Source organism: Apteryx mantelli, chromosome 2, assembly GCF_036417845.1.
Source record: "Apteryx mantelli isolate bAptMan1 chromosome 2, bAptMan1.hap1, whole genome shotgun sequence".
Taxonomy (NCBI): domain Eukaryota; kingdom Metazoa; phylum Chordata; class Aves; order Apterygiformes; family Apterygidae; genus Apteryx; species Apteryx mantelli.
Genome location: NC_089979.1, coordinates 159,510,288 through 159,534,622, shown reverse-complemented (window position 1 = coordinate 159,534,622; position 24,335 = coordinate 159,510,288). Strand labels below are relative to the sequence as shown.

General features: G+C 38.9%; 1 protein-coding gene across 1 annotated transcript in view; it reads right to left on the bottom strand.

Annotated features, from left to right (window-relative positions):
* Positions 1–24,335, bottom strand: part of PTPRN2 (protein tyrosine phosphatase receptor type N2) — a 586,186-nt gene that overhangs the window by 383,668 nt on the left and 178,183 nt on the right. The window contains exon 11 of the mRNA XM_067292199.1: positions 4,329–4,415. Within this exon, the coding sequence (XP_067148300.1) occupies positions 4,329–4,415 (87 nt within the window). The remainder of the gene's footprint in view (positions 1–4,328; positions 4,416–24,335) is intronic.

The window sequence follows — 24,335 nt, the reverse complement described above, 5'->3', positions numbered from 1 at the left end:
CTGTCTGCGTGTGTGCACTAGATGAGCACACTCACTCACACACACATATATACGTATATACACACACCTTATATGTTTATATAGAGAATTATTGTAACACTGAAACAACAGTACTAGATAGGTATTCATGTTGTTTTATGAAATGAATATAAGGTGTTCTACTGCTGGTTTTCCAGTGCAAAATTAAACATGGGAATGGGCACACTTGGTCAAATTATCACCTCTCCTCGAAGCACAGTTCTCTGAATACTGAGCATAGGTAAGGTAGGAGGTAAAAATGACCAACATGCCCACTAAGATAAACAGACAGAAGAAGCCAAAGCAATAGAACAAAGTGGGAGAAAAGAGCCACAAAGAGCAAGAACTCCTCAGTGGCAACAGGGAAAAGCATAATAAGGTAAAGGAAGAAATAAGCAGGAAAAGAGAAAAATCAGTGTTGTCAGTGATTTCACAGGGAGATGCAGTATCCATCAGAGGATGTGATAATCACCAGAGAATTTCACTCATAACTGGCACCTGAGAATGATAGGATATACAATCTAAAATACTATGACATCAAAATAATTTGATTTCTTTCCACATAAAGATATTCGACTAAGCTTAAAGCTGAAAAATCCCTTTAGCAATTTTGTCAGTAAATATACCAAGTACGAGAACATTAAATAAAAATACAGAAATAATTATGTATTAGTTAGAATCCAAAAAAGTCATGTCTCTTTTCACCAATGGCTTTGACTGTAGATTCCAAGTGTCCTTCCCACTACTCTCTAAGTTGAGCCAACACATTTTAGTATTTTTATTATGTTTGGATGTTTCTTGATAACCTCTCATGCCTCTAAGTTTACTCTAAAATGGGCAAAACTTGTAATTGCATGAAGAAGGTCAATGTTGCAGATTGCATAGTGGTAATTTTTTTTTGGGGGGTGGGGGGGTGGGGGGGGGAACAAATGCAAAGCGTCCCAGCACTACCACCCATCTGACTTCAGTTCTTGACACCAGTCCAACAATCAATCACCAGAGGCATTGGACACCCATAATTAGATTATAAAATCATAACTATAGTCATTTTACGTCTGCTTGCATAATTACATCAGCATGCTAATATCCTTTTAATGGTCTCTAATGATGTAATAAGAAATAATGGAATTTATTTGACAGCTACATAACCATTAACAAAACATATTAAGCATAACTAGTACTTCCATAAAGATTCAGGCTGTATCCAAAAGTGACAGCTAACATGTTGGATATTTTTTGCAATGTTGAAATATTTCTAATTATGTATTCCCCAGATATATTCCCTCTCATCTGCTTCACAGGGCGAGCAAAGTTTATGTCAGTGCAAACTTGACAACAAACCAACTGTGGAAGTGGACTGCACCCTCTGGGAGCCAAGCCTGAGGCTATGCTGTGAATTGCAGGCCATCGGTTAAAGTTGGCAGGATTGTGAAAAAGAGGAGATAAGCTGATTACTACCACGCATCAACTAATCAAGAACTAACACGGGAATTGATAGAAACACATAGCAAAAGCAACCTATTCTCTGAGGCAAACTCCAAAGCATGGGGAAAAGCTAAAAATATAGAGAACAAGAGACATTTGCAGACAAAACTAATCAAAGCCAGTAAAAAGGTATTTGTGAACACTATTTTTCAAATTACTTTTTGTGGCAAAAAGGATAAAGTGTTATTTGATAATTCTGACATTTCCTTTAAAAGAACTCACCACTCACCTTTTCTCCTCAGTTCTTCTTACCCTCTTCTCATTGAATGTGATGGTTTTGTCTATACTTTGAAATTACCCCGTGGTTCTCATTAAGAGGTGTTTACTCCAAAATTCTTGCAGCAGTCTTGAAAGTTTCAGGCCTACACTATTACTTTCCTACCATTCAGAATGCTTGGAGGGAAAGGAGGGAGAACTGAGACTTTTAAGTCATCCTAATACTCAGGTCAGAGTACAAATTAAACTAGTATGTCATACTCTCATTCCTTTCAAAATCCTCGATCTCAGGCTTCCTGATTCCCCCCCCCCAATAATTTATCCATTCTACAAAAACACTAAGCGTATAAGGTACTTTTAGTTGCTAGTTAAAAAATAAATTAAAAAAAATTCCATGATGACTTAGGCTAAGTAAAAGTCATATTTCCTGAGAGACCTCATTCTCTCGCTTGAAAATGTCAAAGGTAGATTAGGAATAATCATGAAGTCAAGTCTTTCCTGAAACCTCTCACTGTGAGACTATTCAGAAGCTAACTAGAGCCTTCAAATTCATACAGTCCTCCAGTGATGGCTGTGTAGTGGTGACAGAAGAACAATCCAAAAAAGCATTAATTCTTTGCTTGGTAAGACCTTTTTCTAAGGCTTCTAACTACTGCTTTATCTATTAGCTAGATAGACATTTCCATAGTGCTTTATGGGTTTAACCAGAGCCAAAGCATCTCATTTTCTTAAATCAAAAACATTTATTACACATGACTTCTTCACTAACTTGAGATCTGGGATATTCTTTCATTTCTCTTTTGCAGATTTTTAGATTTTATTTTAAAAAGGCAAAAACTGATTAAAAGATGCTGTCTTGATAGACATAGAAGACCCTGTCCTGTTTCGAGTTACTATCATCCATAATACACTGTTTTAAAAAACTGACTATACAATACAAATACTTTTGGTGCAGTCAAATGGCTGTTTATTAATGGATGCAAAGTAACCAGCCTCCCTAATGCTGCATATTAAAAACAAACAAACAAAAAAACACCACACACACAAAAGAAAAACAGTTATTCATAGCTAGCTATATCACTGGAGGGATACTTTTCATTAGAAAGTGAATCTACAGCCCACCAATTGCAATGCTGTTGTGATTTATCAAATGATAAAACATAACCAAAAGGCTTTTTGCAAACAATTAGAAAGGTAGGTGAAAGTGCTCTTGTACTGTAAATGAATGAAGTTAATGAAGCAGAACTCATTGATTCCAGCAGAGAACTTGTTCCATGGGATCCCTTTAAGTGTGCAGCAGACTTTGATTTATCTGCTAGTATTCAAACTCCAAGTTGGAAATTCTGCTTATAAGGAAGGCCATACATATGGTCATTTTTTGTAATTTCCAAACTCTCTTTTCATAAAATAAATGCATTTCATAAAATAAAAGTAAGAAGAGTCATTTAGCAATACAAAGAATAGTTGTCACAAACAAAATATGGGTGTATTCTCCTTCAAAATAACTAAATTCAATATGCCTGGCACCTCTCAGATTTCTAAAAAGATTTTCTCACCAGTAGTCTATTTCTCACTATAGCACATGCTATATGCAAGGGGTATAATTCTTTTTTCCCAAATAAGAACAAGCACTTCCACCAAAGATGAAACATCTTCAGACTATCACCTAAAACAATGAATTACATTCACTGGAGCTGAAGATTAAACAAAAGTTGATAGCACCACAAGTAAGGCTAAGAAAGATGCTGCAGTTCAGCAACACAACTGACAGGCCAAAACAAGCAGTCCCAAATGCTCTCAAAAATAGGCAGCAACTGGATGCTACCCAGACATCAGCTATTTTTTGTGCGCCAAGATATGACTTATTTCCAGCAAGCTGTCAAAAACCTCCCACAGCTGACCCTTCTTTTCCATTACTTCTCTATCAAACTATTTTTACCTTCTGTTTCTCAAAGGAAGAACTAAAGTTTTGTGTAAAAGTTCCTACAAAATGATCTCAGAAAACAAAAAAAACCCACTACATTTCTTTACCAGATATGGAAAATCATAACCTTGCAGCTCAGAAGATGAACACACAAAGCATTCATCAATATGAATCATAGGAAGAAAAAACAGTATTTCAACATAGTTGAACTCCCTGTGACTTGTTAAATGAGTAGCTGACCAAGCAGCACGACCCAGTGTGCCACGCATCGGACTGCAAGTCAGGGACCCAGGTTAACATCAATCTCTGACGTCGTTTCCCCCTCAGCAGTGCTAGGTATAATAACCCTTCACAAGACTTGCCTTAACTAGACGCTATTAGATAATATGGTAATATTTTTACAGCACTTGAAACAGACTTTTTTCCACCCCTTTCCCTATGGAAGCATAGGATTATTTCAGTCTTTATAATTTTTTAAAAATAATTTGTTACTAACTGTATATACACAATAAAGTATATATAATGCATATATGTTCATTATAAAGATCATCAGGATATTCTTTTTTTCCTCTTGCACACTCTCATTAATTTTAGCATAAAAAGTAGTTATTTCCTCATAAGACGAACTATTCAAAAATAATGAGAAATCCAATAAAATAAAAAGGGGCAAATTCCATGTACATACTTGACATCATCGAAGGCACTCATCTGCAGCTTCAGGAGATCTGCCACTTCCTTTATTAACTCCAAGCCCTTTTCCACACTCAGGGGGCTGTTGAAAGGGAGCAAGAAAACACAGCATTACAAAAATGGAACTCATCAATACTTGAGAGGCTAAAAGTCCCAAAAGAGTTATCACCTTGGCCTCTTAGAGTCTGCAAGCCACCACTGACTGTATTCCTGTCACATAGTGATCGTGATATCAAGGGAATTGGGATCAGGTGCTTCTTCAGGCATGATGAATCACCTGAATTTTCCAGCAATAAGACAAACAATAAGGTGTAAATGGAATTGTTAGGAAGTGTAATGGGCCCATGATGCAGCAACCAGTTCATCTCAGTCCCCAATAAAAAATGTAATAAAGTAAAAGGACAGAAAGAGAGAAAGGATTGACGAGACAAGGAGGGAAACAAACAATGAAAGTCAAATTGCAGGGCTCAGCATCAAATGGACAAGGGAAAAGCATATTTTTAAATTCATTAGTTTCTAAAATGAATCTTCGCCCAGTGAAAGGATACAAAATTATTATGGATTTGAGAGTAAACAATGGAGCAAGGCACACAGTCCAGAGGACACTGATTAGATACATAGGAGTTAGTTTGGTGTGTGTATGCACTGCTGACAGAACCCACTTTAAATCTTTGTAACCTTTGTCAATGCCACATTTACATTTTTTTAATTCAGAAAACAGGTGGCAATCAAGCATAACACAAGAGGGCTGCTATCATTAAAAAAAGCACTTAGCCAGATACAAAATTTATATTTATAAAAATTTCAGGTTATTAGAGTTGTTACAACTCTAAAGATGTATTATGAACATTCATTCCCTAACAGACAATGCCTTGTTTAACTGTTGTGCAGCACAGTGAAACCAAATAAAAAGTATTAAGAAAATAAAAATATAAGGAAATGATATAGCAATGTCCAGTGAGAAAAACAGATGCAACATTCTCTGTTTAAATTGTGATTACAGAATTATTCTCAACATTGTTAAGTCCCAAGCTCATAAAATTAAACCTTACAAGCCAGAATCTTATCTAACTTATGCCACTGTAAGTCAGAAACAACTTTGATGAAACTAATCCTGGGGGAAAAAAAGGTTCTATATTTTTTTCCTTCAAGGGCTTATAACAAGTAAGAGACGGAGGGGTCAGAAAAAAGCACATATTGTTAGACATGATCTTTACAACTGGAATAAGGGGAAAAAAGATTTTTCAGAGCCCTGGACCTGGATCATTATTTCTGCTTCACAGTTAGTTTTTGAATCTAATTTTATATCATTGTAATCACTGTCACAATTTTATTTATTGTCTCAAATGAGCCCTGTGTTTATTTATTTATTTATTTATTGCGCTCGGTTCTGCATACACTGCCCGAAGGGCACCTCTATTTAAATAAGGGGATATCTCATGTGGACCCTGGTTAGGATGGAATTGCTCAGCCTCCCTTTACGCTACTAACCCAAAATGCTCAAGAGACCTCCTGTCACACAAGCAGAGGTAGCCCCTCAAGGCACCAGATAAATTTAGAGTTTTTCTAGATATATAAGACAGAAATGTTCCTGTGTGAAAGTAACGAAAGAATCTGATTGTTTCTGCAAGGGAAAAAAATGTATTATAGATTATTCATAAAAACCCTATATTTCAACAACTGACAGTGGGTAGAAATGTGAATATTCCCACCACTACGAAAGCAGATTGTCATAGTGACTCAGGGGCTTATGTGTTAATTAAATCTTTTCTCCCAAAGATGCTGGCTTACATTTTGTGGAAATGATTGGTGTCAGCAAGTGGGCTTTTACTGTAAAAGCAAGTATATGCAGAGGTGCAAGGAAAGTCTGCTGTGTACATTGGTGTCATTTTTCTACCAAGGGAGTCTCATTTGTACAAGCTCAAGCCCCCACTCCCCACTTACCCCTCTTCCCATAAAAAAGCATTTTCCAAAGTGAAAAAACAGGATATACTGCTAAAAGCTGATGTAGTAATAGTAATGGGAGAACTAATCAGAGCATTTGAATGCCAGAACCCAGCAAGAATGCCAACACCTTTGGGAGAAAAAACGCTGCCGGAAGACCAATCTTTTGCAGGCCTGATTGTCCAGTAGTAGTTTTTGTAACTCTCATACAACAGGAAAGGAAAACATACAGGTTCACAAACTGCATACAGTTTGTTAGGCTAAGAAATTGTAATTAATGACAGCACAGGACAGATGCAAAACCAATACCTGTGTACTTTTCAAAGGCATTGGTGCTATCCATTAACCTCTTTGGTGCCGGCGCTACTATTGATCATACTATCACAGCTGAGGTTTCACATTAAGAATGATAACTTATAGCACAGTATTTTCCAGTGCTTTTTTCCCTGACTTCTTAACATTAATGCATACTAGTACTGCTACTTACAGTTCTATAACACTTGTATTGCAGGAGAGTTGAATATTCAAAAGCTTTCTCTAAAAATGCAAGAACATCATCAAGACTGCATTTCTGCTTTGCAGTTTGTGCAGCGCTGCATGGTCTGCATTTGTACAATGGTTGCCTTTACCTCTGTTTACGCTGTTCCCAGAAGAGTGTAACCAAGCTAGCCCCCATTACAATGGCAAGGTACACCCACAACACCCACCCGGTTTCAGGTTTATACAAAGACTGTTAACTGAACACAGCACACGCTGCAAACATCACCCATCCTGCCGCATGCAGCCCTCCCACAGATTCCCGGTGCGAGCACACCGTACTGGTGGAACAGTTGCCATTTTGGGATCTTTCACATACTATGTTTGGTTTTCTGCCTGTTTGATTCCATTCTACATGAGAAGTTTAATACATCATGAAGGTGGGAAAAAAACTCAGAAGTATCAGTGTTATTTTTTTATGAATAAGATTAATCTATTGTTTGTGAACCATTATCCACTACAGAATTAATTCAAAGGAACGTGCTACATAAACCAAGAAGAAAAGACAAAAAAAAAGGTTCAGGTAAGGAACAGATAGTGAGATACAATAGGCAGAAGTTGTAATTGTAGAAAGGAGACTCTTTGGACTCAGTCCTGAGCTATAGCTCCTGAGCTATAAAACAAAGCTGTTTTATCAAGGCCAGAGACTTGGGAGAAGAAAGCTAAGAGTGGAGACAGGATCCACATTAAATTTGACCTGTCGAGCTGGTCATTTAAGTTCCCTACACTGGAAGAGGAGAGAGGGGCCGCCCTTTTGGGCAACAGGCCTTGCTTACTCCCCTTCATCCAGAGCAGGACAGTGCAGAGCGAGTTCTGGGCTGTTCCCCCTCGGTCTCCAGATGTGCTACAACACAGGTATAACTCATAGGAGTTTTCTTTCAGGGGCTTGTGACAACGCATTTAAGTAAACAAGCAATGGTGAACCCTTAAAAGAGAAAGCCTGGCCTACACAGGCCTCAAAGATACAAAGCACGTATCTTTGAGAAAAAGTAAAAGCAACAGAAGTACGTATCTTAGGGAAAAAGTGAAAGCAACAAAAAGCCTACCCATGGATGCTATTTATGCTTTGCATGTTCTCCTGAGTTTAGCTAACCCCTTCATTGGCAAAGAAAATTAATGGCTCCTGCAGTGTCATTAGCAGTCCTTCCAATGACTTTGACACTCTTTTTTCAAAGGTCTTTAAAATTTCTGATCACCTCTGATGTAGATTTTGGCCTTAGGAAAAATAAAGTGTTGGAGGATGTAGCATTTCTTCTTCTGATGACACAGCTGTTGCTACCTGAAAATGTAAGATTGTGCTTACTTCGGGTGTCCTATCTTTACTATTATTTCACTGGCTGTACATTTCTCTTTTGCATCTTCCTTCAAGTTCACTGTGTTAAGATATGATAATATGTCAGCTGAAACAAAACTGGATACATCTCATAGTCTAAAATATTTTTTTCTCCTTTTTAGTTTTCCAGTTTCAGTTCTCTACAACTTGGAAGATAAAATGAGAGTCAGAAAGTATAGGAAATTAATGTATAACTAACTTCCTTCCATTGCTTTATCTTCTAATACCATCCCCATCTCTGAGTGCCAGCCTACACATTATTTTTTAGCTAACAGACTCAAACCCTTATCGAACCAGTAGCAGAACTCTGTTGCACTCAGATGCCAATCTCTATCTCATATTATTTGTAAGATGTACTTTGTTTGAAAGGCTAATGACAATGAAGATATAAATGGAGGAATGAAATATAAATATTTCCTTTGGGGTTTATGCAGATATATTTAGTTTTTAAATCTGGCACAGCCTTTCATCTCCAAAATGTTTCACTGCTGCTTTTGTTTAATCTCATTTTGTTGCACACAACTCTTGCACTAAACTAGTTATACCTGCTAGAGCATATGGCTTATATTTCTGCTCACAATAGCCAAAGTTATATGGTACTACTGCATTATCCCCTACTACACTATCAGATGAAATGAACTCCCCAGCTCAGGGCAAGACTCTGATGTCATGATTTAACATCATCACATAACTGTGAAAACTCTCCTATACACTTTCACCATGTGAAAAATAAATGGTTCAACCCATAACTACTTGTCTGAGCTAAAAAATCATAATTTAATCAGCTCCCTGTAACTTCATCAGGAGTTTTGTCTAACAAAGAAAAGCAGACCTTGGCTAGAGAGCTATTGTATTTAGAAATGAATCTGAAGGAAAACTACAGGAATAAATATCCCTTAACTTTAATGTAAGCTGTCAAGCACTTCTGAAAATTAAGTAATCCATTTAAATGTTTAAGAGTGAATTGGGGGGGGCCTTTCTTTACATAATTGTTCGGTAAAACCTCTCCACAAATTGTACTGGACATTGAATACAGGAAAATTAGATTGCTTGGTGAAAATAATATTCTGTATCTTCCAATATCTAAATCCCTCCCAGTGAGGGAGCTGAAAACAGAAATATTGTTAAAGAGCAATCCACTTACTGAGGTAATTCAAATAATAGAGCATTGGATTATAAACTTCATCTGTTATTACCTATTAAAAACTTCACCTTTCATTTGCTCCATTTACTAGAAAAATATGGGGCTAAGGAGTTGTTTCTACAATCTGGTTCCAGAAAGTTGGCACAATTTAGATCACATTAAGTGATTTCCTTCTCAGGCTATAAAACTGCTATAAAACAGAGTTTGCTAGCCAAATTTTAACTGTCTACACAATCCCATTGTCCTCAGTGGTCTTATAAATAAGTGAGAGAATATCTGCTGCTGAATGTATGATGAATGATGAACAGAACACATCTTCATCTGGAAGACACCTACCAGATGACCCTGGCCAAGGCATCTTCTGACCCTGAATTTCACCATCTGTAAAATGAAGACAATGATACCGACTTTCTTTGTTAGATGCCTAGTATTATTATATAAAAGACTGGTATCATTTGACTTGCATCCCTTCTGGATGTAAGAATAAAAAGAGCAGCACTATTGGCAGTCCCTAAAGGCTATACATATTTCTCCCTACCAAGCATGGAGAAGATGTTGCAGCAGCAGAGACCAAGTAACTTGAAAAAGAAAATGCATTTTTAGTTAAAACCAAACTTCCCTCCTTCCTCTACCAAGAAATTTGTTTTAAACTTTTTCAGCACAGGTCATCTCATGCTAGTCTTAGGGCACACCAACAAGATGCTCCCTCGATCCAGGTGAAGATAACCTGTCCTTCATTGGCAAGTTGGTAACCGTGCTAAATGCCTGCTATGGGCAAGCAGAGGAGGAGGCAATATGCTGGACAGAACAGTCTTATGGGCCAGAAGTGCCTCATGCACTGCCAATCAGACCACTCCAACAAAGACTAGTGCCAGTTATTGGATCCTGATCTCAAGACCAGTTCAGCTACATCCCATAATTATCTGAACACCACTGCGAATGGATGCCGTGTTTCCAAGAAATTCCCAAGATTGGCTACAAATCTGGTGAGTGCGAACAACTACTTTGAATAATGGATTGCATATTTTTGACCTGGATTTATGCACTGAAGCTAGAAGCTTCCCTTTCTGATTAAAGAACAAGAAGGAAACGTAAATGAAGGAGCAAGAGGAGTTCTGTAGGGAGCGACACTGGCAGCATGGCCAGCTCTGCATGGTAACACACAATGGAGCTCAGACACTAATAAAAGCCAGTGGGCGATGTCAAAGGGAACAAGAGGAAAAACAGAAGTAAACAACGACGAAAACTATATGTTCTATATTTCCCAACATGCCTGTCAAAACAGTCCCATAAATTGATCCATTTTGGTAGAGAAAAATCTGATCCAGTTACACAGATGGCTTGATTGCTAGCATTTGCCAAGCCTGTTCCCAGCCCAAGGAGAGCAACATGTAGCTCAGAGTTACGCTGAGGTTATGTCAGTCTCACAAGCAGTTGCTCTCATTTGCTTTTCCTCCTCCCAGTTGCCAAGTGTCTTCGAAAACCCACTTAACTGAACTCTGAAATTCTCCCTTACTGCCATCATTCAAATTATATATTGTCTTTACCAGACTGTACCTAGTGTCCTTCCAATACTCTGTTTAGCAATTGTAATGCAGCACTATAATGGACATCCAGTCAGCCCTGTCAGATTAGTTCAATTGAATCATTTTCTGCAAAAATGAAGAATAATCTACAGTACAGAAATAGGCCTGACATTGAGAATTGCACTCCTTAAACCTAAATGTCAGTCTAATCCGCAGCGAAATCTTAAGTAAGGTAGGACCCAATCCACCTAAAACTTGCTTAAAATGGGATGTTGGCAATGAAGTCCAACCCACCCATTTTATGAGCACTGAGCCCTGCACTAAATTTACTAGGGATTTCTTTACTTAATCTTGAAGTTGCCCAAGTGCCTAACTATAGCCCTCCCAGAAGTATCAGAAAGTATATTCTAGGGATGTTAAGTGCCACGCTTACACCCAGTCTCTCTTATCCTATCCAAATTCAAGTACAGCAGCAGCTCCACTACACCTTTTTTCCTGGAAGAAGATGCAAAAGTTTGTCTACAGCTGTATTCAGCTTGTGGGCTCTGAACCCCAATCTTCACTGGAAGAAGGCAGAACCTGAACCCAGAACCTAGGACTTTGTGGGGAACTGTTTTTTGATTTAGCCTAATGCTCACTTTAAAAATGTTTTAAATGCTTACTAAAACACACACATGCTTGAAAACTAAGTTTTCAACAGCAGTTTTCCTTCCTCCTGGCTGTGCGCTGCAAGTTAGAATCATGCTCTTTCTTGCACTTTGCCCATCTTGCCCCATGTCTCTTTTAAGCCAGAGGATGAACCACTGCAATCAACAGGACGATGGAGAGAGTTACCGCTCAAGGCTGGGACTCACAGCACTCTCCTAGGATGTGGGAGATAAAGAGCTAAAACTCCTCAGACTAAGTCCAGTAAGATCGCTTCTGCCTCCTACTACATTTTCTAACCCCTGGAGTACTAAGCAAAAGGCAGGCATTATGCTGCAGTAGGTGCCTTTCAGCGGAGGTGTGCTAGACAAGCTGGATCCCAGGATATCCTACTTGTTTGGTATCTCTCAGTGAAACGGGAAGCACCTAGCAGACTGGATTGTCTTCTGGAGTCTCCCAAAGTCCATTCTGATCAGTGGAGGAAACAAGATGCCCCACTCTCCCTGTGTGGATATGTCTTTACTTGCCTCTCTGTTCAGGGAGCTCGGCTACGTCAAGTGAAGCGGACGACGCTCCCACCCTCGTGGGGGACACGTAGCATTCAGCAGCTCAACACCTGAACAAGGCAAGCTAGCTTTCACCCTAAATCCTGAAATAGATGCATTTTGGCTCAAAACCTAGAAATGTGCACACAGGAAAAAGGTACTGTCCACCTGGATAACAAGACAGATAACCAATGGTCTTGAAAATGGAAGCTGTAGGGACCAAATTTGTGGAAGAATTTATCAATTTTTATTAAGCAATTAGAGGTACATGTAGATTATACTCTGCAGGTGAAAGTGTTGGTTTAGACCTATAAAATCCTTTCTGAGTTGTGTCTTTTCCCACAGAGTCATGTTAGTAATAATAGCATACCATACGATCCAAGCTGGCAGTCTCCTGGATGGGCTCACCAAAGATCAGTTTCTTCTCGTGGTGATATTTTTCTCTAGAAGCTAATCTGAGGTCTGAGCTGACAAACATAATTTTGCTGGTCCTGCCTAACTCTGTATTTATTTTGAGTATTTATTTTTGAGATTTTTAAGTATTTGTTCACTTAGCAGGCACACACAAGACCACCTAACATTTAGAAGATTTTCTTTCTCAGTTCTGAATCTTAAATCTTTTTTTTCTTTTTAAAAACTGAATTTAAAAAAAGATGCATGCCACAGTTTGAAATAATTATTTAAGAAAGTTGGTCATTTTGCAGTAACATCCCCTTGCATCGGCATCAAATTGGCTTCCCCGTATCTGATAGAGCAACGCCCTATAACAGTATTGCTTCCTTAATATGCAGCACAGTCTCCTTAGTACCGCAGATATTAAACTAACCTCAAAAAAAAAAAAAAAAAAAGTTCAGAAATACGGGTCTGGAAGACTGTATGACAGTTACACCACTTGCTATAATGAATTGTACTGGGCACATACTCAGGCGGCTGCAGGTGTCCGCGTGGGAGCAGGCCACCGACCGCCCCATGCCGCTCACAGCCGGTTCCAGCCGGTTCCAGCCACTTCCAGCCAGCTCCCTAACGGATGGATCCACCCCCCCCCCCCCAGCCAAAACCACAGCCTGTCAAGGGGAGCCAGTGCTCAAACGGCCTTAGCAGCGGGTGTAGCGGCTGGGGGCCTGAAACAGGAGGGGACACGTGAAGGGAAACGTGAAGAGATGCGTTGGGAGAAAGAGAAGGGAGGAGGCAGGCAGAGGGGGGCATTGCTGGGCACAGGGCTGGGCACAGGCGCGCTCTTGGAAGGAGGCGCTCCATGCTGGGGGCAGGGGGGTATGACTGCGGCCTGCGGAGGACCCGCGCTGCGCCAGGGAGTCCCTGAAGGGACCATGGCACATGGGGATCCACTCTGGGACGGGGACACCCCCCAAGGGACTGCAGCACCCCTGAGGAGATGGTGGCCTGTGGAGGACCCATACCAGGGCACAGCAAACAAATAAGAAGGAAGGAACAGCGGAAGAAAAGAGTAAGAAGCAAGGAGCAGTAGGCAGAAACGATCATGTACTGACCCCAACCTCCTTTGCCGCCTGTCACAGGTCTTGGAGCGTAAGGTGGGGAAACAAGGGGAGCTGAGACTGGGAAGGGGGAGGGGTGTTGGGCTGAAATTGAGCCTGGGCAAAGGGGGAGGAAGTGTTTCCCTGTGTTTGCTTAATTGTTTATGTCTTCTCTGTTTCTCAATACCCAAATTGGCAATTAAAGTTTATGTTAACTGGCAATAAATTAAATTAAGTGAAATTTCCTGAGTCTGAGACTGTTTGCCCGCAACAGTAATGCGAAAGGTTAATTCCAGTAGAGGGGGCCTGCAGAAAAGACGACAGTAGCTTAAGCTCTTTCAAGGAGTCACATTCATGGGGCAGTATCAGGCCTGTTTCCCTCCCTCCATGTGCCACCCTCAGTGCAGTGCTTGTCGAGGAGGAGCACAAGAGCCAGAACCCAGGACTGAACACTGCCTTCCAAGGGCAGGGGACTGCTGTGGACCAGCTACGCACTGTTCCTGCCTGCTACGAGCGGAGCGGTGGAGAGAAAAGGGTGGAGACGGAGGGAGCAATTTCCTGTTCCTGCTGCTGGGATCAAGAACGAATGAGGAGAGCAATTGCTGCAGGGAGCACATACGCAGCAGTAAGTGCTAGACCCAGACCTTGAGTTGGTTCTTGGCAGCAGCCACCAGCACTACTGTCCAGCACAACTGTTTTTTTTTTTTAAAAAACTACCTTAGGCATGCTACCGCTGTAAGCAACAGCCTGATATTCTTAAGCCAGCAGTGAATACAGGGGAGCCCAAAAATAGAGCCTAAGAAATAAAGTGAAGTCCCAGATAGTCTGGAAGAGTTCTTAAGAAGGAGGGTGAGAGAAGTGGTCTTTTTAGATACAGATCTGTAAGGACTAAGTAAAGAACAATCTGACCTTGAGTTGGTTCTTGGCAGCAGCCACCAGCACAACTGTGGGCCACCTACTTCAAGATTTGCAAGCTCTCTTTTAAATTTTCAAATCTGAATATGTGTGCCACCAGACCAGGGGCAGGATTCATGTGTCTAAACACAGCAAATCTTCTTTTCTTCAAAATTTTCCACAGTCTCAGAGCCAGGACTCAGAGGAGTTTTAAGAATACCTTTTTTTCCAAAAAGAACTATTTTTGTTAATGTCTATTATTCTGTCACACTTACTCGAGCTGAATTTCATCTACCATTGTGCTCCTTAATCCCTCAATGTATTTAAATCCATCTGGAATTTTTCTAAATCCTTCATAGTTTCCTAACAGGGACAATTTGCCCATGGGGTACCACTAATCTCTCTGCATGCTGAGAAGCAGCATTTCATGCCGATTCTTTCTCTCCTATCACATAACCAGTTCTTAATCCGCAGTGACACTCTGGCCCTTGCTCTGTGACTCACTCTCCTTAAAGTCAGTATGAAGAGCATCCCGTTTATCTCCTGCTGATTTGGAAGATAGGTACAACTTGCAGTTTTGCTACAGCAGCAGCTTTTCTCCCAGCAGACTCAGATGTATCTCATTAGAAGGTGCTTCTCTCCTGAGGAGCACCGGAGGCCCGGTCCTGCTGCAGAGGACTGCCATGCAGGGACAAGGAGGGTGTCCCTGGCACTGTCTTTTGAAGGCCGAGGCAGAGAGGCCAATATAAATATCCAAGGCATAAGGTTTGAAAAGTGGCTTATCATTGATGTGGTCTTCAAACATCTCAGCGTCTGCATTCAGAGCATTTCTCCAGCTCAGAGAAGCCGAAAACAATACTAGGAAAACTTTTTTGTTAAGGACACAGTTTAATTTTTTCCTTTTTCTTTTTTCTTTTTTCTTTATTTTGTCTGCTAAGACTAGTAAATATTTTAGCATGCAACATAATGGGAAATTCAGTTACTGAAGTATGAAATAGAAGGATCTGAACCTCTCCTTGTGTACGAATTTCAGTAGTAGCTGAACTATGGAAGGGATGTCGATACAATCACAATAAATAGATATAGCTTTAACGAGGCTCCTGAAGAGATTTTTCACTTCCCTCTTCCCAATAACTCCTATATCCTTCCGGTTTGGTGACAGTTGCTAGCTCACCACTACCACTGCTCTTCCATGACGTCAGAGGTCACTTACCCAACACGGCTGATTCAGCCACTAGCCACCAACATCTGAGCCATGCACTTTGCAATCCAGAGGGAAACCATCATGTTTGCTGGAGGAGGCAATATATGGCGTATTGTGGCAGCTGCATCCACCCCATGGACGGAGTGAGTACTGTCAGCTGAGGCAGCCCAAGAGACGTGGGAAAAGACATGGCAACGTACTGACATGACTCCCATTCTCGCTGGGTTTCCAACCACCAGTCTAAAGCTGTTGAATCTTGCCTTCTGCCTTCCTCAACTCTTAGGTTTCAGTTTCTAGACACAAGCAGAGTCTCTCTCATCACAAGAAGGGTGCAGATTATCCCACATAACAGAGAATAAACTGAGACATTAGAATGATATGGTCAAGGTCACAGAGGAAGTAAGCAGTATAGCAAGGACTACTGAGAATGTTTTAACAGTCAAAGAAATTGATAGCATTGCCATTAAATTCTGTCTGAGCCTACCAAGCCTAAAAAATATTTACACACCAAAATTGTATTTATTTCTCTTCTTTGAAAATGCTCCTGAGAGTAACTTGTATGATAATCTATAATGAAAGTCCTGGGCACTGATGGTTCAAGTCCATGCTGTTGCAACAGCCTGCCTTGTCTGTCTTAGTTTGAATCTTTTGTCCATGTTTCTGTGTTGTTTCATACATCTTGAAGCACTCGTCCACAATATACAGAGCAGGAATGTATTTCAGTTAGCGCTGATAAAAGGATTTTATTGGCTTGAACGCAGTCTTTGCCTTAAATTTAGTTAAATAACAATAAATTTTGTAAATGGTTCACATTTATTCAGGTTCATGAAAGCAACCAAGAAACTCCTGAGCACAAAGCTACTCACTGAATTGCTTGAGAGCTGCCTGACATCACCACACCATTATGGTAATGATTTCAGACTCTGCAATTTTATTGCATCAGGCTGCAGTCTGGTTTTTCTGTACTTGCTTCCTCATAGGCTTTATTACCAATAAAACATTCTTGAGCTTACTTCTGTTTTGACAGCTCAGCAAATTCCCACTTTCCATATTTTTTCTCCTCTTTTCCCACCACCAATAAGTGTGAATTTAAACCTCTTAATTCAGACAGATTCAAGTCCAGACCAATTTGTAACATACATGACACGTTGTAAAAATCAATGGCAGTGGTCAGGCTATTAAGGTCAGAGGAGATAACTGCATCATGGAAACAGGAGCGTGATAGAGAAGTCGAGAAAGATGAACTCCCTAGAGTGAATGGAAGTGTGACACTGTGCCAGCCTGTACTTGTATTTACTTCAAACACCCACTATCTCCAGCTATGTTAATGGCAACAAATTCACACAGACACTGTGTCACTAGCAGAAACATGGAAATAATGGAAATAATCTATGCCATAATTGTGGCATCCTCCTTTCTGAGACTGAACGGGACCCCACCAGCATATTCCATGCTGCATTTTAAGCTGAATGTTAGAAACAACAGAGGAGGCCGCTTGTTATGAACCCTAAATCTCTGATCAGTGATCTTGAAAATGCAAAATTGTTCAAATTACTCTTACATGCAAGTAATTAAAATAAAGCAGTGATGATGACTGATGATACACATTTTAATGCACTTTCCATACTGTCCCCTCTTTCATATCACAAACACAAGTGAAATTTAAACCTCTTCTTTCAAGACAGCTTAAAGTCCAGACCAATTTATAATGCAGATGGCATAAATAATAAATGACAAAGACTATACAGCAAGTATTCAAAGGAAAAAAATTGGAGAAACACAAAAAATTTTGTGAGAGACCAAAACTTTAAAAATTGTACAAATGGCTTTTTTTCTAAAAGTCATTCTCCCTACTATTAAGAAATTAACTCTGAATTCATTTCTATAGCAGATATATCTGGTTTAAAAGCTTGTGGCTTCTTTTCTTCTAACAAGTGCTAGTGGAAAGCCAGAATATGTATTTGAGTGAAAATTTGAAATATTTTCTATGTTCTGAGTTATTCTCTGTGTTCTGAACTATTCCTTATCGGTTTCCTACTTTGGAAACTATCTATCTTTTGTGTGAAGTAAAAATGATTTACAGTGAACCAAAAAAGACTTTGTTCTACCTTTTAGTAGTCAGGTGTTTACACTGAACACACATTATCTAAGTTAAGAAATTCCAAAAATGTATCAGACATGAGAATTACATTATTTTATTTTTGTAGCTGAGCCTCCCAGGACTGGACAGAATGGCACTGATGAAAAAGTACTGGTAGGTAATAGAATACATTATGATTCAGTTTGCTGCGTTCCCAGGAATCCTGATCTTTGGCTTTTTCCTTCTCACTCATTTCAAAGGCTTAAAATTCATCACTCTTATATTGAACTACATGGTAATTACAAGAAAAATAATACACTAGAAATATTGACTGTACAGTATTGTGAGACATTGCAATATTTCAGTGTTTTAATGGTTAGTACTTTATAAAAACAGAGTGTATCCAGTCACAAACCCTAGTTCAGAGATAAGTAATGCATAGCCCCAGCGATTAAAGGCCTGTAGCCTTTTACAGCCCTTGCCCTTCTTCTGCTTCACTGTACAGTTGACATATTTGGCTAGTATGCACATGCAGTGTCTCACCCAGTCGGTGTGATGAAGTGAGGCCTCCTGTGCACTGCAAAGGGAAAGCTAGTCTCTAGTGTACCCATAGGGCAGGCTTTCCTTGTGTCGCACTGGAGACAGCAGAGCAACCCTGAGCCTACGCTGGTGTACCGGTGCTTGCTGTGGGTGTGAGACCCAGTTGAGGAACACTATGAGGCACAGGGGGCATGAAAGGAGAGAAAAAGGAAGCTGGGAATGTCTATTCTGGTAAACCTGGCCAAGAGCTTTATCTATTCAGCTAAGCAGAGAGATACTAAAGTGAGTTAGTCATTGTGGCACTACTGGCAGCTCCAGAGGCACTCTTACAGCCACGCCATTGCTTTTTATTCAAGGGGCCAAAGTGATTCCTTGCTGTTTCTGTGGTTCAGTGTCATAGACCAGCTGGTCACCAGCTGCATCCATTCAAAATTTTGCTCTGGATGTTCTTCTAGAAGTGAAAATGCATAGCTCTTCCAGCAGCAGGCACAGGAAAACATCTGGGGAAGTAAAGCCCTAGGAGGAGGGAAAGATGAGCCCTGGAAGGACTCTTCTCCTGTAAAGTGGTCTACATCAGCAGGTGAAAACTACATTCCAGTATAATATATTTCATCAGATTTTGGAAGGATAGAAGTTAAGCGCAACAGAAGTAGAACAGACTATCATATCACATACACTCTGCACATACCACAGATAAGCAAAAATTCAAAACATTCAAAAGTGAACTCTCCTATTGAAAACTATATACAGCATTTCTTGGTTTCTATGGCAAAGCTACAGTAACCATTGTTTTTGTTATTTTCTCGTGCATGAAGTACCATTTTCCTATGGGAATATACAAGATCAGAATTAAGGTGAAACATTGCCTTAAAGGGAGGTATATTGCATTGAATTGAATGTGGTATGTATGATCTTTGTCACTTTTTAACTATCACAAGGATACTGGAGGATTAAACAGAGGGAAAAAAAGGGGCAATTTTATGTCTAGAAGACACTAGAAAACACCAGGAAGTGTGAATAATTACATGTGAACAGTTAACCAAGGAAGGTTCTAAATTTACTTTTATCCACCAGTCATAGCGCTGAGACAGAATGAAAGAATTACTTCTACTGCACACAATAGTAAGCAAGTATTTTCCATCTGTATTGTTTATGTAGGAGTCAAGCTACATTATCAGAAGCAAAACTTTTGGCCTTGAAATCAGTGATGGACATTTATGGAACTTATTTATACAAGGACAGACTCTGCTAGTGAAAGTGATAAAGTGAATGATAAAAACTCATTCCTTTACATTTAAAAGCTTTTTTTTTTTCTGTGAGCAGTGTTGTCCCTTGCTGATTTTAACAGATTTTTTAACAGTAGTAGCAAGAGCATTTCTGTTTTATGTGTGTTTAGAATTTCTTTTTGTTTTTAAAGCTAGTTGTAGAAGTTAAGCGAAGAAAACGCAAAGACCTTTTCCCCTTGATAGAGTATGCTTGCATGTAGAATAACAATTTGAAAGAGGACATTGAGATATGTAGAGAAGGTCAAATCAGTTTTTCTGTTTGTATATGTTTAAAGAACAGGAACATTTTGTTATTTTTGTCTAAAAGAGAGCTGAAAAGCCTCATGCAAAAGCTCAGCTTCTAAGAAACATCATGATCCTCCAGTAACAAGGAACAGTAAAACCTGTCTGCCCTGTTTCATTGCTGTATATATTGTGATTCATTTTCTCCTATTTATTTTAGATTTCATTTTTTTAATGCAATTAAAATGTCCTAAATATTTTAACCTGGTAAAGGGCAAGGAATACTTAAGATCACGAAAATAAAATTCTTTAGCAACTTGCCTAGGAAAACAGAAAACTTAGGGAGTAAGCAGAGAGTACAGTTTGACTCAGCTTTAGGGTCCTAACCAGACCTTCCTGCAGAAGTAGTCATTATATGCAAAGTAGTAAGTATTATTTATCACCTTTATAAAGGTGTAAAAATAGTATCAAGCATTTAGAATTAACCTAACCCTTCAGTATGTTAAGTGAATCAGACTAATCATCTCATAGTGATTTTATACTGTGAACATGAGATCCATTTTCAGCTTTTTCAGAGTAACTGAGAGAATACCAGCTACCTCAAATTAAAAGCACTGACATGCATGTATGATCCAATTAAATTAAAATGTTGTGAACAGATTCACAACCTACATAATTTTATATAGACAGTCTGGAATTGAGAGTTAACATATGACAAAACACTAAATATCCAGAATTTGACTAATACAACAATGCCAGAAGTTGGCTCACAAGCCAACAGAGCTGCCATGAGCTGCCTGTGATCTTGCATTTAAATGAAAAACTTAAAGCACATATATCCTGATAAATCACAAAATAGGTCAAGTTCCTCTGGTTTGGGTGTCCAGGCATGGCTTTGGAAAAGCATGCCTTAGTTCTGAAGCCCAAAACATAATGAATGTTAATCAGTGCAAAAAAGCGAACTTTGCACTCTCAGATGAGGATTTTTCTCAGTGTGGCTAAATCTAGCTACTTAACCCCATATTTAAGAAATTGCATACCAGCTTGACTGTTTAAACTGCTAAGCATGCAGCAGCTTGTGTTCAGTTTTACTGGAGGTGATAGGAACTGCATATTCTGGATAATCAGGCTTTGGGTGGCCTCAGGAGCCTAAACACTGTTTAAACATTTTGACTGTGGGATTTTGGCCCTCTGCTTAGGACATGTTCTCCCAGACAAATGAGCATTTTCATTATGTGAAAGCACATGCCAACATGAGCCCTGGGCTGGCATTATTTTCCAACTAATAAGTTTACTATACTTGAAGACAAGAACTGGAAATTCAGAAAATAGGAAGAGTTCTTTGGCCCCCAAACAGGCAAAAACTTCTCTGATTTGAGGTCTCCCATTGATGTATTCTCACTATAATGGGAAGTATTTTGTAACTATGGCACTAAGTGGCATACAGCTGAAAGTAACATCCTGTAAATAATTTATCTTGTAAGATCACTTTAGAATTTCAGAGTTAAAATTAGCAGAAACAGTTACAAAGCAGATACACTGAGAAAGAAACAAGCCTCCCTCCCACACACAAATTCTACAGAATTCCAATTTTTTGAAGGAGGCAAGAGTGAACAAAGTAAATCACCCAATTTGATTGGTTTCTCAGCATAATAAAGTGCTGAAGCAGCACCGTGGAGGATTGGCTGGACAATTTTCTACACTGAAACTGTCAATTCATTCCTAAGATTAGTGCTGATGGATATTATGGATTGGTATGGATCGCAGTGCTCCAACCATCTGAAAGGTCACTAGACAAACGCAGCAGGAGTGACCTATTGTTCTTACCGTTGACAATCAGACTGCCATTTTGACAAGTCTTTAAACTATCACAAATCTTTTCTTCAAGTATACATGGAAATGTTTATCTTTGCTTTGTGGCACAATTAAAAGCTGGCATCTTAGGAGTTCACTGAAGCAATCTTAATATCTCCTTGGGTCACACCTGCAAAGCCATGGTTGCCTGAGAATCTAATAGTGAATGGATCACCCCTGACATCTGTCAACTATACCACTGAGTATAATCTTTTCAGTTCTATTTTCAGATCAGAAGGTGAAAAGAACTCTTGCTATTATCCCCAGTGTACAAATATATTGGACTACTTCCCTTTCTCACCAAAAGACCACAGTTTCAGCTGTAAAAATGAAGCTCCATTGCTCAAAAAAATCTTGGCCAATAAAAGTTGCTGTATTGGAACTATAACCTATTGCTTTATGTGGAGGAAAGTGAAAAATATAGGGAGATAATATTATTCAAAAATAAGTAAGTACTGTTAATGTTTCATGTCAGCATTTCATTTAATGTGGAAAAATTATGACTGGATTAAAAACAAAACAACCCTAAATAGTAACCTTTTGTAATCTTAAATGTGCTAATTTCTCCAAGAAAGATATTTCATATGTGAATCTGCCTAAAACTCAAACCATTAGAAAGATGTATTCCATGCCTACCTTTAGCTTCAACTTCTTCTGTATCTAAAATTGAGAACCTTAAAAAAAATAAAAATCTAGATACAAAGTATCAAAGATCACTTGTGACATCAATTTCCTGAGCACTTACAGACTACAATCACTTCTGAAGCAGGTATAATTTTAGAGAGATGTAGAATAAAGATCTTTCTAGGAATAGTTCCAGCTCCCTTAGTTCACTGTATGAATGCAATGTGCATGCACAGCTGTACATAAATGTGTAACATACACCTATAGCAAAGTCATTTATGACTGCAAACTGTAAGTAACATTTACAGTATGAAAACTTACTGATACAGGAAACTTTCTAAAGAAATGTTCATTAAATGGACACCAAAATTGCCCTTCTGTGCAGCGATAGTTAACAAACATCCTGTTCTCTACCCTCTCTCCCCCAAGATTAAATATAATTACAGCAATATTCATGAAGAACAAGTCTTTGCTAAAACTCTCAGGTAGACTGATCCAATTGCTCTCTAAGGCCACTTTATGTACTAAGGAAATGGTTGTGGGAAATAGTAATAAGTAATAAATCCCTCAGATGCTGTTGAAAATATTTCACTGCTCATGCAGAGTGGACAAGCCCATTTTTAGCATGCAGAACTTCCTGAACTAATTTTGTTATATTTTGTTATATTTTAAAAGTCCAGAATGTATAAAAATGTATTTCTCAAAATGAGGTTTTAATTTTATTCTTACATTTCAGTTAATCCCATTAAAAAACCAAATAACTAATGATAACAGCCTAAGAAGGCCTACCTATTACTATAATGTAAATGTTAAAAAAAAAAAAAAAGAAAGAAATATTTTGGCAGCAGGAGTTCTAAAGAAAGTCAAATCACTGAAGTATTAGAAGTCACTGGCTGAGAACCTTGAACCAGAATGTGCTTGCTATAGATTGAATGCAGTACAATCCTGGTACAAAAGGAATTTTTCCTTTAGTTCAATTTAATCAGCTAGTTCTCTTCAATAATTAACTCATTCTAGATTAAGAACTAGAAAAAAGCTTGAAAGCATATTCTTATTTTCTATAAGATGACTTTGGAGAAGTCTAACAGTTCAAAAAGTTCTAAGAAGGTAGTGACAAGCTATCAGCTAAGTTGACTAGCTACAGATAATACATGTTTTTCATAATCAGCCAGTTACCTCTAAATACAAAAATTGTTTTGATAAACTTTAAATTTTTGAATCCAGAACATTTGAAGTAGTTTCACCGAACTCATTACAAAGTCTTTCATGTTGCTTCTGAGCATTTTTAACAGCATCCCAATGTTCCTCTAAAAGCATCTTGCCCAAAAGTTACTAAAAATATAATAATCTAGTATAAAAGAAATGTATCATTCATCTTTCTTGAATTAAAAAAAGTAAAGGAGCTGAACAAATGTATGCTAAATTATATAAAAGTGTATATGGAGTCCTCTAGGGTCAGGAGCCTTTGGCCAAACAACCCTCTTCCACAAGTTTCGCTAAATAATAAAAGACATAAGCTGGGAAAAAAACATCAGTTGGGAGCTAGCTAGGAAGAAAAACAGATAACAGATGGAGAATTTATATGCTGTGAAGACTGAAAGTCAGAACATCACCCATTATGCAGAGCAGTGAAAGCCCTAAGCTTTTGGAGAATTCTGGGGCCAAAGAAATTAGGCTGGTAAAGGGACATGATTTGAGTGGGATACAACTGGGCATAAAGGTGCCTTCCAGACTGATGTGTGTTGTAAGGCATGAGGGAAAAACTAGCTTCTGCTGCTTCACATAGCATTTGTAGGCAAGAACCAAGAGAAGTGGGTAAGCTAGGCTCTCATCAATTTCTGGTAGACTGGTTTATTGAATTTTAGAAAGAGACTACTGACTGCTCCCTTAGCAAAGAGAGAACTACCTGAACGACCAAGATACAGCCTAGACAAAAGACTGGGAGAGCAATCTGTTAGATAACTAGCTTTCTCCAGGTAGAGGTTCTTGAGAATGGGAAGTCTGCTGTAGGAACCAATCAATGAAAATCAACAAGTTACAGGAAAATAACTGAAAAGTGTGACTGCAAAACAAGCTTAAAACTAGTTAATTAAATCTGAAGTACTTGAAGATTAAATAATGATTAACAATG